This window comes from Oncorhynchus kisutch, linkage group LG2 (assembly GCF_002021735.2).
Source record: "Oncorhynchus kisutch isolate 150728-3 linkage group LG2, Okis_V2, whole genome shotgun sequence".
Lineage (NCBI taxonomy): Eukaryota > Metazoa > Chordata > Actinopteri > Salmoniformes > Salmonidae > Oncorhynchus > Oncorhynchus kisutch.
The window spans coordinates 28,830,082-28,846,352 of record NC_034175.2 but is presented as its reverse complement, the minus strand read 5'-3'; the positions used below and the strand labels follow the sequence as shown (position 1 = coordinate 28,846,352).

The 16,271-nt window shown below is 43.0% G+C and overlaps 1 protein-coding gene across 3 annotated transcripts in view; it reads left to right on the top strand.

Moving 5' to 3' along the window:
* Nucleotides 1–844: 844 nt before the first annotated feature.
* The window catches only part of LOC109864829 (adenylate cyclase type 3-like), a 28,053-nt gene continuing 12,626 nt past the window's right edge, over nucleotides 845–16,271 (top strand). Inside the window, exons 1-10 of one of the 3 annotated variants that reach the window (XM_020452814.2) lie at nucleotides 845–1,432; nucleotides 1,739–3,309; nucleotides 4,518–4,667; nucleotides 13,044–13,186; nucleotides 13,337–13,448; nucleotides 13,674–13,801; nucleotides 14,169–14,327; nucleotides 14,682–14,847; nucleotides 15,232–15,351; nucleotides 15,856–15,998. In XM_020452814.2, coding sequence (XP_020308403.2) covers nucleotides 2,635–3,309; nucleotides 4,518–4,667; nucleotides 13,044–13,186; nucleotides 13,337–13,448; nucleotides 13,674–13,801; nucleotides 14,169–14,327; nucleotides 14,682–14,847; nucleotides 15,232–15,351; nucleotides 15,856–15,998 — 1,796 coding nt within the window. In that variant the 5' untranslated portion in view covers nucleotides 845–1,432; nucleotides 1,739–2,634. Of the gene's footprint in view, nucleotides 3,310–4,517; nucleotides 4,668–13,043; nucleotides 13,187–13,336; nucleotides 13,449–13,673; nucleotides 13,802–14,168; nucleotides 14,328–14,681; nucleotides 14,848–15,231; nucleotides 15,352–15,855; nucleotides 15,999–16,271 lie in introns of all 3 variants that reach the window. The other 2 variants (XM_031792691.1, XM_031792674.1) reach the window with 2 other exon arrangements.

Sequence of the window (16,271 nt, the reverse complement as noted above, 5' to 3'; positions counted from 1 at the left end):
GTGTTCTCGTGGCCTATAACCTCTGCTTCCTTGACAAAATCCACACCCCAAGCTATAGAGGGATGAATACAGGTATGATTGTTCAATTTGGGCCTGAGAGGCAGGGAGATGTTGTTGATGAGTTCTTTTCCAGTAAAAAAGGTCAATGGTCTGGGTATTGATCACACGTTCAATACAGGGTTTCAGTGGAATAATCAATACAGGTCTCATGGCGGTGTCAACGAAAGAAGCCGGTCTCGGGCAGGTTCTGCACAGCCAGTAGTGTTTCTGGGACACAAACAAATGACCAGACACAACAACCGGAACACATCTCATAATCAAAAAATAAGAATAAAAGAACGATGCCATATGGTGCATGAACAGCCCTGGAGGTCAGCCCTGGACTTGACTCAGTTCCTGCTCCACATACACATCGTTTGGCATTTTACTGCATCGTTAGGAGCGTTTCGCTTCACCCGCTGTAAGATTTGCTAAATTGTGTAAGCAACCTTTGATTTGAAACAGGGTGGGCGTTGTGTGTGTCTAAAATAAACTGATGTTGTGTAGTGGGCTGCTGCTCTTGTTTGGATTGTTCAAGCCGATGGGGGAACAGCTGTCGATAAGTAGCTATAAATTGTTCCCTCTCAAAGACTGGTTCAAGTGACATGCATATTTATTTCATGGTGCTTGTTGGATCTAGGGGTAGGCCCAGGCTTCCAACCTTTTTTTTCGTTCTTTTTTCAAATGAAACTATAGAAGTAGATAATTTGATGCGATAATGGTCAGAGTCAATTAATGTGCTCAGACGTTGTGTTGGTATGGCCAGGAGGCAGAAAAACACTATGCGAACTTTAGTGGCAATTAATCAATAAAATGAAATCAAGTATCATATTAGAGCATGCTCGACCAGTCATAATGAATAACCATAGGCTATTTACATGTAGTTATCCTATTTGGAATTGTCTGTCCCTATTTCTGACTTTGTACATGGGAAGCAAGGGGAGTGGGTGATCTAAAGAGGGGGACGGGCTTATCGGGGGTAGAAAGTGAAGATCGAGGGCGAAATAGCAGAGCTGTTCCGTGTTTTCTGCAGAAGGCGAGAGTCCATTGTAGTCTATTGCTCGTCGAGAGGGACATGGACAGGTTATTCTTATAACAAACACCCCAAATGCACTGTTTTGATTACAAGTGACATCTAATCCTTACAAGAGCGAGCACCACCTATAGGAGATCGAAAGTGTGTTTTTTTCCCCCCATTGCTCGGTAAACGGATGCAACAATATGCGGATGGTTTTTACATCATCTGGTACAAAATCTCTGTTCACAGGCGGCATCTTAAAAAGGATAGATAGACCGGAGATGCCAAACGTCGAGTCACTGGAGAATGAAAACCTACATTGAAAGATCACGTTCATCTTTGGCCATCGACACATGTTAAATGGATACAGAATGGGTAAATAATGACGCTTATTGTTTTCAGTCATTCAATCATTTATATGGGTATGACAATAGCGGTCCTCTATAACACCTTTTCAAAATAGAAATATAGCCAAACGATTTAACCCTGAAATCACAGGCAACAAACTCATCAATATGTGTAATGAGGGCAAGAAATATGATATCCCTGTACTTTAGGCTGGGAAACCGCGTTGCTTAATAATAGGGCAAAAAGACTGTTAAGTATTTTAAATGGATAGCCACGATGGTGTAATTTTGGACATCCATTTTACAAGTTCTATCTTTTTTCTCTCTTTGATAGAGCGCAACATGTAGCCTATTTCCTGTGTGCGCTGTAAAATCAGAAGTCACGCATAGTTCTCCGGGGATATTCTCAACTGAGGACAGAGGCGCAGTTTTCTCAAGATAAATATTGGTAGGGAACGACAGACATTGCTCTCAGTATCAGTCTGTCAACTGCAAAGAAAAAACGAACCTAGGCCTCTTTTGCACAACTTGCACAGGCTGTCCATATTTCCCAGTAACTTTCTTAAAAATCCCTTTTTTTCCCAACGTGGATTGCTAGTCAGGTGACATCTCAGGTGGGGGGGCCGCAATTCATGATCAAACGGCATCCCATATTCTTCACTTCTTTTGAGTTTTCACCATGGAAACCCCATGTGAACAATGGTGATGACCTTGATACAATGAATATAAAAGAGAAGGGTGTCAATGTAAAAAAGTTTTGCATTCGAAAAGAAACAAAGCTACATTATCGCCCTCACTTTATTCTTAGTGAGTTTTCCATGGGCTCACTTAAGGAAAATTAACATGGTCCAGGAGACCCTTCAAATCTCCTTTTGTCTTAAGTCTACATTTGGAGGACATTGGATTGGTGAATCAACTGACAGAATCAACTGACCCTGTCAGAGACGTGTACCTAACGAATATGTGAGGAAAGCTATTCCAAAGTGCAGGGCCTGACAATCAAGACACTACGTGTGATTTAAAGGACATTTGTGACACCTCAGGGCAAAGGGTTCAGTTTACACACATGAGAATAAAAGGGAACCCGATGAGAGAGCACGATGTAGGCCTGCGTTTGAACCTTACAACAGTACCTTGAGGAATTTTACACCTGCAGAACTACAAACAGATTCCCACTTTTTTTTTACGACGAGGTCACAGGAAGAATACAAAACTTAGTCAGCATTCAAGATGCCTCGCAACCGGGCCTTCTCAGAGCCGGAGTACTCAGCAGAGTATTCAGCGGACTGCTCTGTGACCCTACCATCGGACCCGGGCCAGGCCGTGGGGCGCACGCACGAGGTAACGGTTCGCAGCCAAGGGTGCTGCCTCTGCCTACCACGCTTCATGCGTCTCACCTTTGCACCCGAGTCTCTGGAGAACCTCTATCAGACCTATTTCCGCCGGCAGCGACACGAAACCCTGCTGGTTCTGGTTGTGTTTGCTGCCCTGTTTGACAGCTACATCATTGTCATGTGCGCTGTGGTCTACACGGGTGAAAAGCTGGCCTCTGTGGTGGTGGCATCAGTGGGCCTGGCATCAGACATCCTACTCTATGTGTTGTGCTGCTACGGCCTGCTACCCGACCGCATCTCACGACGTGTGGTGCCCTACGCCCTGTGGGTGCTCATAGCGGCCCAGATCTTCTGCTACCTGGGCCTGAACTATGCCCGCTTCCACCAGGCCAGTGACACAGTGGGCTGGCAGGCCTTTTTTAGCTTCTCCTTCTTCCTGACACTGCCCTTGCGGCTCACGCCCATTGTGCTGATCACATCCGTGTCATGCGGGGTCCACACCCTGGTGCTGGGGGTCACCATTGCACAGCAGCAGCAGGAGGATATCCAGGGGGCTGCCCTCGGGAGACAGGTGAGAGTGGGGATGGGGCTGAGGACACACCTTGGGTGGGGGATGAGTTGCAGTGGGAGTGGGTGATGGGGATTGAAGTTGCAGGTGGAGAGCGAGACAGGTGAGAGTGGTTCAGGAAACACCTGGGGTGGGTGGACACGAGTTGGATGGAGTTGGAGACAGGCAGGTGTGTGTGGGGTGGGGGGGTAGATAGTAGGGTGGCAGGTAGAGAGAGGTGAACAGATCTTGTGAAGTAGCTCATAAAAGAAAATATCTAGGAACAATGCAACATGCCATACTTGCAACACAAGGAACGATGAGCAATTACTAGGCTATATACAGTAGATTTAATAAGAGGCTGATATAGTTCAAATGACAGTGCAGGTAAGTCATGCTAGCTTTCCTGATCACATCAAATGGTGTGTTGAAATAATTTTATCATGCAGAAGATTAGCCTCCAGTCTGTACTATTTATGTCACGTTATGCCCCGTAATTGTCTTACAGCATCTATAATGAATAGGCATTACTGATGAGTCTACAAACAGGCTCAATGTATCAAATTTTTCGGTGACAGAGCAGAGGCTGAGAATAGACTGAGGTTTGAGTGTCTCCTAACAATTAGAGGTAGAATTATCAATGGCAAAAAAAAAGCCTCTGTGGTTTCGTCATTTGTCGATACTGTTCTCAAAAGGTCCACAGTTTTTGGTTCTCAGTATGCTCACGTCTTCTTTAATCATAATCTCACAGTAATCCAATGAGAGGCAGGCAGCCAAATAAAAGGCCAACGCCCCCTATCGGAGCTTCAGTCTCGGCGAATCAAAATGTTATTCAATGACAAAACAGTGCAGTATCCAAACTTTGTTTGAAATGTAACTCATCAGCAGCCACCTCACTGCAACCTCTACGAGTTTGGTAATAGTTTAGAGTGCTGGTTTCTTTTTGCCTGTCTGCCACATTCATGAATGCAGAAAGTCCGTAAGATACCACTAGCCTAGGTCGTGATAAGTCTACACAAGGGTCCTCCCCACAGGGTTCAGAGTGTGTGTGCATGCGTCCGTATGTCAAATCAAATTTGTATTTGTCACATGCTTCGTAAACACAGGTGTAGACTAACAGTTAAAGGCTTACTGTGCGTGCCTGTTTGTGTGTTTATTTGATTTTATAGTGCATGTGTTGTGTGTAAGTAAGTGTGTGTGTGTGTGTGTCTAATGACTCTTGCGCTCTCCAGCTGCTGGCCAACATAGTGATCTATGTGTGTGCGATCACTGTGGGCGTCATGTCCTACTACATGACAGACCGGAAACACCGCAAGGCCTTCCTGGAAGCACGGCAGTCTCTGGAGGTCAAGCTCAATCTGGAGGAACAGAGCCAGCAACAGGTGAGACTGACAGACTGAGACAGGGAGGAAGTGTTTGCAAAAACATATGGCGGGAGGACAGAGGGGCATATACAACATATTCAGAGAGAGAAAAGTGAGAGGTTAGTAGGTTTGAGTGGTAGGTTAGAGAATGGGGGTGGGCAATAAGGAGTGTGTGGCAGTGCCAGAGTAGTGCCCTGGTTTGAATGTATGTGATTCTGATTCAGACTAGTTGTCTTTATGTTGAAGCCAAATTGAATTTAAACACAATTCTTAGTATCTACAGTTCAATTTGATCTACTGTTATACTACACTAAGCTAGTTAAATGTGTTAGCGTGCGTGTGCGTGTGTGTGTGTGTGTGTGTACACTTTGTCTGTTTGAGTTAGCGCTGTGTCAGCAGTCATTTCCCCTCCCTCCCCCTGTCTCACAGCTGTGGCCAATGGGCATTCTTGATTGCTACTATTTATGGACCAGAGGGTCACTGCTATAGAGAGCTGAGAGGAAAGGGGTGATTATGGAGGAAAGGAAGGAAGGAAGGAGGGAGGAAAGGAAGGAGGGGGCAAAGGTGTGTGTGTGTGTGTGTGTGTGTGAGAAGGGCTGATAAGACCACGAGAGGAGAAACTCCCAGAATACTAATGGAGAAGCATGGGCTGCTGGGAGACAAGGACCGCCAGCCAATCAAGGAGCATCCGGTCGCTGCAGGTTACCATGGCGACCTGCCTCCTGAGACGATGTCCGCAGTAATCACTCTGCTGACTCTCTTGCCCATTTTTTTGTCTCTCTCGGTCAGGTTTTGATAAGAACGTAGAAAAACCCTGCCACGTTATTTGTTTTCCTCCCTCCGTGTGTGTGAACTCAAGGCTTTTGTTTCCCTGATGCGTTTGTGTTTTCCAATGTTTATGTTTCTAGTCTTGGATCATCAAGGGTGGAATCTGTTCAGATGGACTTATGATGATGAGTGATAGTTTTAGGCCAATCAGATTTGTGTACAGGTACAGTGCTTTTAACAGAGAGAAAAGTTCAAGGGCTGTATTTTGGCTGACCATGTCTATGTACTGTGTAATATGTGATTATATATCATGTTTATATGTTGGATGTTTATTATTTTATCAGCGAGTCATACTGCGATCAATGTCTCTTTTGTCTCAATGTCTCTTTTACAGATGAGCCTTAAATGACAGAAAATACACGCATCAAAATGCAAACTGAAAGAAAAACATGGTAAAAAAAACAACACATTCATCTGTAATAAGCCTTTGTAAGGTAAAAAATTTTAAAATCATTCTCAATCAGCTTTCTGAATTCCCCTAGAGGCACCCAAATATCAAATCTAAGAACATTTTGAACATTTTTATTCCACAGATAAAGTGCAAGGAAACTTAAAGCTGATTTACCTAACTCGGTGGCAACCAGAGGAATTTCTTGAGTTAGTCATCCCTGAGACCGGGTGTGGTAACTCGCATGTCTAGTAAAGAAGTTAGGTACAGTCTGACTTTTTGTAAAAGGGCTTTCTAAATAAAAACATAGCAACGTATCAACCAACCTCAATCGACGGGACAGTAGTGGAGAGGGTAGTAAGTTGTAAGTTCCTCGGCGTACACATCACGGGCAAACTGAATTAGTCCACCCACACAGACAGCGTGGTGAAGAAGGCGCAGCTAGTATCACTAGCCACTTTAAACAATGCCACTTTTATATGTTTACATTTATATGTCTACATTACTCATCTCATATGTAGATACTGTACTCGATACCATCTACTGCATCTTGCCTATGCCGTTCTGTACCATCACTCATTCATATATATTTATGTACATATTCTTCATCCCTTTACACTTGTGTATAAGGTAGTTGTTGTGAAATTGTTAGGTTAGATTACTCGTTGGTTATTACTGCATTGTCGGAACTAGAAGCACAAGCATTTCACTACACTCGCATTAACATCTGCTAACCATGTGTATGTGACAAATCAAATTTGTTTTGATTTGATACGTGACTTCAGAGGTCCAACCAACTGTCTGTCGGACCCCAAGAAGACTACCTGTCGCTAATGGGGATCCTAATAAATCGAATGAATGCATTGATGAGTACAAATATTTTAGCCTGTAATAAAGCGCAGTGCGCTATGACAAACTGCATCTAACAGCATCTATTGAAGTGGCAGCTGACTTCACATAGATGATGTCGCCATAGTCTAGGACCGATAGGAACGTCGACTGAATAATCTGCGTTCCACTATTTAGCGAGAGGCAGGACCCATTTCCATAGAAGGAGCCCATTTTTTATTCTCAGCTTCTTAAGTCATCGATATGCTTTTTTAAAAGGCAGCTTTAAATCTATCCAGATATTTGTAAGCAGCGACCCAATCAATATGGACACCATCCAAATGACATGCTAAAATCAGAGTTATTTTGTTGTGCTCTGGAGAACAACATATACTTGCTTTTACCTGAATGCAATACTAATTCCAGGTCAATAAAGTATTTCTGTAATACAATGAAGGCAGACTAGTTCAGACAGAGCCTGGTCAACCGTGGGGGCAATAGCATGCACAACAGTATCATCGGCATATGAGTGCAGGTTTTTTTAAGGAGTCGATATTGTTAATGTAAAAAGCACAGGATCAGAATCGACCCCTGTAGGACAGCTTTCGTAATATCTAGGAAACCTGATTTGACACCATCAGTAGATATACACATTGAGATTTATCTGTCAAGTCATTTTAAAACCAGTTACATGCAATCTGGTCTAGGTCAATTGAGGAAAGCCTCTGAATTAGCCATGAGTGATCAAAAGTATGGAAAGCCTTTGACAGGTCAATGAAGAGGGCAGCACAATGTTGCCTTTTATCCATACAGTTAACCGCATCATTTATAACTTAAGGATGCAGCAGAGATAGTGCTATGACCTGGTCTAGAACTCAGCTGATGTACATTTAGAATACATTTCAAAGTCAAGAAAGATCTTAGCTGAGAATGAATCAAGGATTCTAATATTTTTAGCTAGGCAAGAAAGTTTAGAAATAGGGTGATTTTGAATTATTTAGATCACAAGGGTCCGCACGTTTGTGAAGGGGGGAGTACATGGGCCGCCTTCCAAACCTTGGGGATAGTACCAGATATAATCATCAGGTAAAAAAATATGGGTTAATGATTCAGTAATCAGGGGGGCAGAGAGCTGCAGCAACAATGGATCAAGCATATCAGCCCCAGTGGATTTTATTTTACCAGTCTTAAGCAAGGCACATCACATATAGTAAATTTTTAAAATAAAAACAAAGATTCACGAGAAGTTGATTGATTAACCATCAAGTCAGCTAGAGGCTGGCAGAGGAAGAGCAGAGGATTGACACACCAAGGTCAATTAAACAACAATTTCTCGCAAATAAAAAGCCTGCCAAGATAAAATTATGATTAAAAGCATCACTTATCCCATTCTTCTCAGTTATGATGCCAGAGTCAGATAGAACTTGCTTAGGAAGGGAAGAGGAATTTGTACGCTTCAGTGAATTTACTGTTTTCCAAAATTTTGAAGGATAACCAACTGTCGGATATAGAGCTTAAAAGGTAGCTTGATTTAGCTTTCTTAATCGAGATAGTACATCTGTTTCGCAAGTTTACATACACTCAATTAGTATTTGGTAGCATTGCCTTTAAATTGTTGGGTCAAATGTTGGGTCAAATGTTTCAGGTAGCCTTCCACAAGCTTCCCAAAAGAAGTTGGGTGAATTTTGGACCATTCCTCCTGACAGAGCCTGTGTAACTGAGTCAGGTTTGTAGGCCTCCTTGCTCGCACACGCTTTTTCAGTTCTGCCCACAAATTTTCTATAGGTTTGAGGTCAAGGCTTTGTGATGGCCACTCCAATACCTTGACTTTGTTGTCCTTAAGCCATTTTGCCACAACTTTGGAAGTATGCTTTGGGTCATTGTCCATTTGGAAAACCCATTTGCTACCAAGCTTCAACTTCCTGACTTGTGTCTTGAAATGTTGCTTCAACATATCCGCATAATTTTCATCCCTCATGATGCCATCTATTTTGTGAAGTGCATCAGTCCCCCCTGCAGCAGAGCACCCCCACAACATGACGCTGCCACCCCCGCGCTTCACGGTTGGGATGGTGTTCTTCGGCTTGCAAGTCTCCCCCTATTTCCTCCAATCATAACAATGGTCATTATGGCCAAACAATTCTATTTTTGTTTCATCAGACCAGATTACATTTTCCCAAATAGTACGATCTTTGTATCAATGTGCAGTTGCAAACCGTAGTCTGGCTTTTTTATGTGTCATGTTCGTTGAAAGGAATGGACCAAGGTGCAGCGTGGTAGGCGTACATTTTCCTTTATTAAATGAACACCGAACAAAAATACCAAACGAAACCTGAAGCTAAATAATAGTGCTGACATGCAACTATCCATAGACAAGATCCCACAAATAACAATGGGGAAATGGCTACCTAAATATGATCCCCAATCAGAGACAACGATAAACAGCTGCCTCTGATTGGGAATCATATCAGGCCATTATAGAAATACAATTCACCTAGATGACCCACCCAAGTCACTATCACGCCCCAACCAACACAGAGAATAAACAGCTTACTATGGTCAGGGCGTGACATTATGACGGTTTTGGAGTAGTGGCTTCTTCGTTGCTGAGCGGCCTTTCAGGTTATGTCGATATAGGACTCGTTTTACTGTGGATATAGATACTTTTGTACCTGTTTCTTCCAGCATCTTCACAAGGTCCTTTGCTGTTGTTCTGGGATTGATTTGCACTTTTTGCACCAAAGTACGTTCATCTCTAGGAGACAGAACTCCTTCCTGAGCGGTATGACGGCTGTGTGGTCCCATGGTGTTTATACTTGTGTACTATTGTTTGTACAAATGAATGTGGTACCTTCAGGCGTTTGGAAATTGCTCACAATGATGAACCAGACTTGTGGAGGTCTACAATGGTTTTTCTGAGGTCTTGGCAGATTTATTTTGTTGATTTTCCCATCATGTCAAGAAAAAGGGCACTGAGTTTGAAGGTAGGCCTTGAAATACATCCACAGGTACACCTCCAATTGACTCAAATGATATAAATTAGCCTATTAGAAGCTTCTAACGCCATGACATAATTTTCGGGAATTTTCCAAGCTGTTTAAAGGCACAGTCAACTTAGTGAATGACATCCACTTTTGATCCACTGGGATTGTGATACAGTGAATTATAAGTGAAATAACCTATCTGTAAACAATTGTTGGAAGAATTACTTGTGTCATGCACACAGTAGATGTCCTAACCGACTTGCTAAAACTATAGTTTGTTAACAAAAAAATTGTGGAGTGGTTGAAAAACAAGTTTTAATGACTCCAACCAAGTGTATGTAAACTTCCGACTTCAACTGTATATACTGTATATTGCATCCTTCACTATCTAAAACAGAGTGATGGCCTCTACTAAAAAGAGGAGTATCTCATCAGCTTTATATAGGCTGGGCCTACTATATTTATTTATGTCTCAACGTACTTAATATTACGCACATTGCTTATATTTACAACAGGAATATAGCCTACCTGGCTGGCATGAAAATAAACAACAGGGTAAAGCATCCTCCATTCGCTATTTAAGTGCATAGATGACATGTAATTTTTACTGCTGCCCCTGTTTTGAAACGGGTGCATGATAATGTTCCATTCTAAATCAAAACAAAATTCACACATATATATTATTTAGTACATGTGAAGACAATATTAAATCAAGAATAGTCTGATGGGTGACAATATTAGCTTATCACTTGTGAATGATGTAATTATCATTTCTGAATGATTCCCAGCATAAGAAACAAAGCCTTTTTTTGCGACCTTTTGAAATCATAGTCGCACACCTCATGTAGCCTAACCCATGGGCCTATATGTTTTAATAATGTTTGTATCGCAACTAAAGTGGACAAGTAACTTCTTAAAATGAAGCACATGAATCCTCTTTACAAGGGGTGTAGAGCCTAACTGGCATACATAAGCAGCATGTGAGTTTCAAGTTTGGGGAAGATAATATTCACCATAAAAATGCATCTTTATAATAAAAGCATTACATGCATAATTGCATTTGTGGTCACTTTTGATAATGGTGTTTTCCGCTAATGGAACGTTCACACTTGTAGCCTACTACCATGTGCACATTGCTGTACTTATAATGTGAAGAAAAATTCTAATAGTTTATCAGCATTTTAAGCTAAACGTTCTGATCGGTTGCATCAGTCTCATTGTTTCGACTTTTGTACTATGGGGGATAGCAGATTGACATAGGCTAGTGCTTTTGCTGTTCGTTGTGCCTACTCATCTTGTTGGCTAACTAAAAGTAAATGTGGACAGTTCTTACAATATCTTCAATATGCACCTCGAAATTGGATAAGGATGTGTGCAGTTGTATCCCCGACGTGTCTGTCTTCACTTGTAGCCTGTGAGAAAGACTGATCATGTGATAGAGCGTGCAGCACTCAAGGAGAAGCGCACAATGGCCACTGTCCGCAAAAGGCATGGATTCTTTAGGGTGCATTACAGCCACACAAAGTGGATGGCGCCGTGAAATTCTGGGCATTATCAAATGCTTGTCAAATTGTGAATGAGATGTAATGTGATGTAGTGTGTACAGCCTGTGCAAAAAAAACAAAGCAGGGCTCATGCCTTTCAAGCAACCTTTTTCAAATCATTTTTAGAGTCATTTTTACAATGTATTAACAATCAAAACATATAGCCCAACGTTTGTAGAACAACTACAGTTACAATAATAACTCAAAATTAAACATATAGGAATACCTATTTCTTTGTTAAAACCTCTTAAGGATCCGCCCCTTTTTTTACATTTTCACCTAAAATGACATACCCAAATCTCACTGCCTGTAGCTCAGGATATGCAAGGATAAGCAAGGATATGCATATTCTTGATACCATTTGAAAGGGAACACTGGGAGAATATAAACATTATATCTGGTAAAAGATAATACAAAGAAAAAAACTTATTTGAAATGCAAGAGAAAGGGCTATAATGTATTATTCCAGCCATGGACTTCTAAGCAAATCCTGTCTACATTTTCTTTATATTATGCTTCTGTCTAAAATAGATCATGGATTTATTGTGACGGTGTAGGGTATATTACATGGATTTATTAAACTTTTTTAAAATGTAGATGTTCCAAAGGTCTGCATCAGTGGCTTGTAGGCTATATGTGTAAGCCAGGAGATGCTAAATGTGTTTGTTAATTAGCGGTCAATTACCCTGAAACTGACAGTTATTTGCTTGACAATCAGCGGCTGATGAAATTTCGGGACCGCCACATCCCTAGTCTCTCCAGAGATGTTCGATCGGGTTCAAGATCGGGCTCTGGCAGGGCCACTCAAGGACATTCAGAGACTTGTCCTTAAGCCACTCCTGCATTGACTTGGCTGTGTGCTTAAGGTCATTGTCCTGTTGGAAGTGAACCTTCACCCCAGTCTGAGGTCCTGACTGCTCTGGAGCAGCTTTTCATCTAGGATCTCTCTGTACTTTGCGCCGTTCATCTTTCTCTTGATCCTAACTTGTCTCCCAGTCCCTGACGCTTTTAAACATCCCCACAGCATGATGCTGCCACCACCATGCTTCACCGTAGGGATGGTGCCAGGTTTCCTCCAGACGTGACGATTGGTGGCAGCACCAAATAGTTCAATCTTGGTTTTATCAGACCAGATAATCTTGTTTCTCATGGTCTGAGAGTCTTTTAGCTGCCTTTTGACAAACTCCCAAGTGGGCTGTCATGTGCCTTTTTACTGAGGAGTGGCTTCTGTCTGGCCACTCTACCATAAAGGCCTGATTAGTGGAGTGCTGCAGAGATGGTTGTCCTTCTGGAAGGTTCTCACATCACCACAGAGGAGCTCTGTCAGAGTGACAATCGGGTTCTTGGTTACCTCTCTGACCAAAGCTCTTCTCCCCTGATTGTTCAGTTTGGCTGGGGGGCCAGCTCAAGGAGGTCTTGGTGGTTCCAAACTTCTTACATTTAAGAAATGCTGCAGAAATGTTTTGGTACTCTTCCCCAGACCTGTGCTTCGAGACAATCCTGTCTCCAAATGCAATCAGTCATCCATGTTTATTTCGTTACGGTATTTATTTTTCCAAGATCTATTGGTTGAAGGTTGATCAAAGTAGATATAATTGGAAGTGAATGCTTTGGGATGGCAACGGAAAGCTTCCTTTGCTACGGAAGGTGGTTTAATTAGGTCATTGAATCTTTTTTTTATTGATTCTGATTGAGCATTGATTGATTTTAGCTGCCAATCACACAACATGTAAGTGCCTTTATTGTAAGCCGTGCGCTATTGAGGCTCTTTGGAGTCTCCTCATATCCACTGAAACCTCACCACTCTCCCTGTCCTCCACAGGAGCGTCTCTTGCTGTCCATCCTGCCCAAGCATATAGCAGACGAGATGTTGCAGGACATGAAGAAGAAAGAAGCCAGTCAGACTGGACAGAAGGAGATGCAGCAGTTCAACACCATGTACATGTATCGCCACGAAAACGTCAGGTACGACACAGTGGCCAGACTCTCTATGTGCAATCTATAGACCTATGGCGAGGAGAGCATAACTTATAGAGTACACTGTGTTCTATAATAAAGAGGCAGGATATCTAATAGGATGACGTGATGACAGCATGTATCCCCTTTCTCCTGCAGTATTTTGTTTGCAGACATTGTGGGATTCACTCAGCTGTCATCATCATGCAGTGCCCATGAGCTGGTCAAGCTCCTCAATGAACTGTTTGCCCGCTTTGACAAGCTGGCTGCCGTGAGTCACACACACACACACACACCCACAGACAAATAATGTCTTACTGACAAGAAAAATGTATATTGGTTGGCATGTATTTATACTAATATTTTAAACAGATTTATTTATAGATTCAAGTCAATTTACATGAGTAGTCACATCATTTCACATATAGATGAAATCACTTTGAATGTTCCAGCCCCTCCACTAACTACCTCACTGTGTGTGTGTGTTTCTGTGTAGAAATACCACCAGTTGAGAATAAAGATCCTGGGCGACTGTTACTACTGCATCTGTGGCCTGCCAGACTACAGAGAGGACCACGCTGCCTGCTCCATCATGATGGGCCTGGCCATGGTGGAGGCCATTTCGTGAGTACCACCCAATAATGGCAATGTGGACTGTAGAAACTGTAGAGTGGTTTGTGGTATAGGGCTGCATGTCAAAGGGCATCCTATTCACTCACTTATTCTCTCCTATTCATTCACTCACTTAATATTTTCTACCAAGGTTTGATGAGCTTTTAAGTCTAAACCTTTCAGTTTTCTGAATGACCTCCGTTTCAGACATGTTCACATCTCAGAGGTGCTTCTGTACTTGTGGTGAATAGGGTGTCATTTGAGATTTGCACAGAGTAGGAATAATGTGATGTGCTGGAGGCAAAACGAATGGTAGGGGAAAGACTGGCTAGGGTGGTTCTTCTTGGCTCTGTGTCACGGTGACTGTGTTGTCCTGTAGGTATGTTCGTGAGAAGACCGGGACAGATGTGGACATGCGTGTGGGGGTACACACTGGCACTGTCCTGGGGGGCGTCCTGGGACAGAAGCGGTGGCAGTATGACGTCTGGTCCACTGACGTCACCGTGGCCAATAAGATGGAGGCGGGAGGAATACCAGGGTAAGAAGGAACTGGTTTAAACCCCTCTAAGTTATTACATTTCCTTAAATCTATTTACAGATATTTACTACAACTTTAGATGATGCGCAGGCAAGATTGACCTGCCTCATGCACTCATATTTGTCAAATGTGTTTGTGCCCAATACAAACACTCTACACCTATTGCTAGCAATAAGTCATGAATTATGAAGTCGGTAAGGAAATGTTGATTTACTGAATATCAATTAAGCGGGTGACAGCGGGAATTATTCAAAGTTTGCAATAGGGAGGGCATAGGGTCAGCCCCCACCCGTTCTGCCATTGATAGACCAGGCTCTCTGACCTCTAGCCTATAACCCCTGACCTTTGCGGCAGGCGTGTGCACATCTCCCAGGCCACCATGGAGTGTCTGCACGGGGAGTTTGATATGGAGCCGGGGAACGGGGGTGACCGCTGTGAGTACCTGAAGGAGAGGGGCATCGACTCCTACCTGGTGGTGGTGCCCAAGGGCCCCTTGGGAAAGAACGGCATCAACGGGGTGGTGAGTATTGCCTCAGCACCTAGTTTTATTCAACCTTTATTCTTACAGGTTCGTCTTACTGAGATAAAACCTCTGTAAAACTTTATTTTACAACCAGGTAGTACTTACTAAGAAATAACTTTTGTCTTTTACTTTGATACCAGTCTCCAATTTTGTTGAAATCTTTGAGGTAATTACCAAGCGTAGTTTCCTAGTTAATACCATGAAAATACCAGGTAAGTAACAGCTTACAACAGGCTGTAAAAGAAAGTGTAACAAAATGTCAATATATGTTTTTCTCCAGATTCCTCCTGTCAACACACCACAGTCACTGTAACACACCTCACATTCTCTCTCTTCTCTCCCCCTCTCTCTCCTCCTTCCTGTCTCTTCGTTTCCTATCAGAAGTTGTCTGTGATGTCGTCCAATGGGAACTCTCCATTGTTGATCAACACCACTGAGTGTAATGGGAGTGTCCACACAGCCTGCACCACACCAGACGACCCAGAGGAGCTGGACACACGGGTAACGTATGACCTTTACGGTAACCCCTAACACACAGGATTGCAACTCAATGTGCTACAAGTGCACAGTGAATGCAGGCCTTTTGTTCCAGGATTAGTACACCTATTCAAATGATTAACTAATCATTGTCTTATATTTAGACCTCGATTTGTTTATTCAGGGGTGTTATAGCACTGGGCTAGTACAAAAACCTCCAAATGCTTTGGCTGTCTCCAAGACAGGAGTTGCTCCAAAGTGTGCTACCTTCTCTACTTCAAACCAGAATGAAGAGTGGCTCCACCCAGATTCTCCGCCCTTCTCATTAAGTGTGCATTTGCACACTCCCCATCATGGATCTAAAAACATTGAATTGGTGTAAGTATTGGCTGGAGAGAGCTTCGACCATTGTTCAATCCATGAGAGGGAGTGTGCACGTGCACTTTTTAGAAGAAGTGTGGAGAATCGGGGTGCATCCAGTGAGTGGTGTAATGACAGACGAGGAATGCCACCTTCTTGTGACCCCAGGTGGTGAACCCTTCGTTCCCCAACCCTCGGCGGAGGCTAAGACTGCGGGACCTGGCCGAGAGGGTGATTGATGCCCAAGAGAACGAACAGGAGCTCAACAAACTGCTCAATGAGGCACTGCTGGAGAGAGAGACCGTACAAGCGTGAGTAGACCGAGAGGGAGGGTGTGTGTGGGGTTGCAAAATTCCAGGAACTTTAAATAAATTCCCTGGTTTTCCTGAAATCCTGGTTGGAAGATTCTGGATTTCATGCTTATTCCCTCCTGATTTTGGGAATCCCCCAACTGGGCATTTATTTAAAATTCCCTTAATTTTGCCAGCCTTTGTATATCTATGAATGTGTGTGTGTGTGATAGTCAGAGGGTGTGTGAGTGAGCCTTGTGCAGCCAGGTATGAATCCTCTGTTATGTGAGCAGA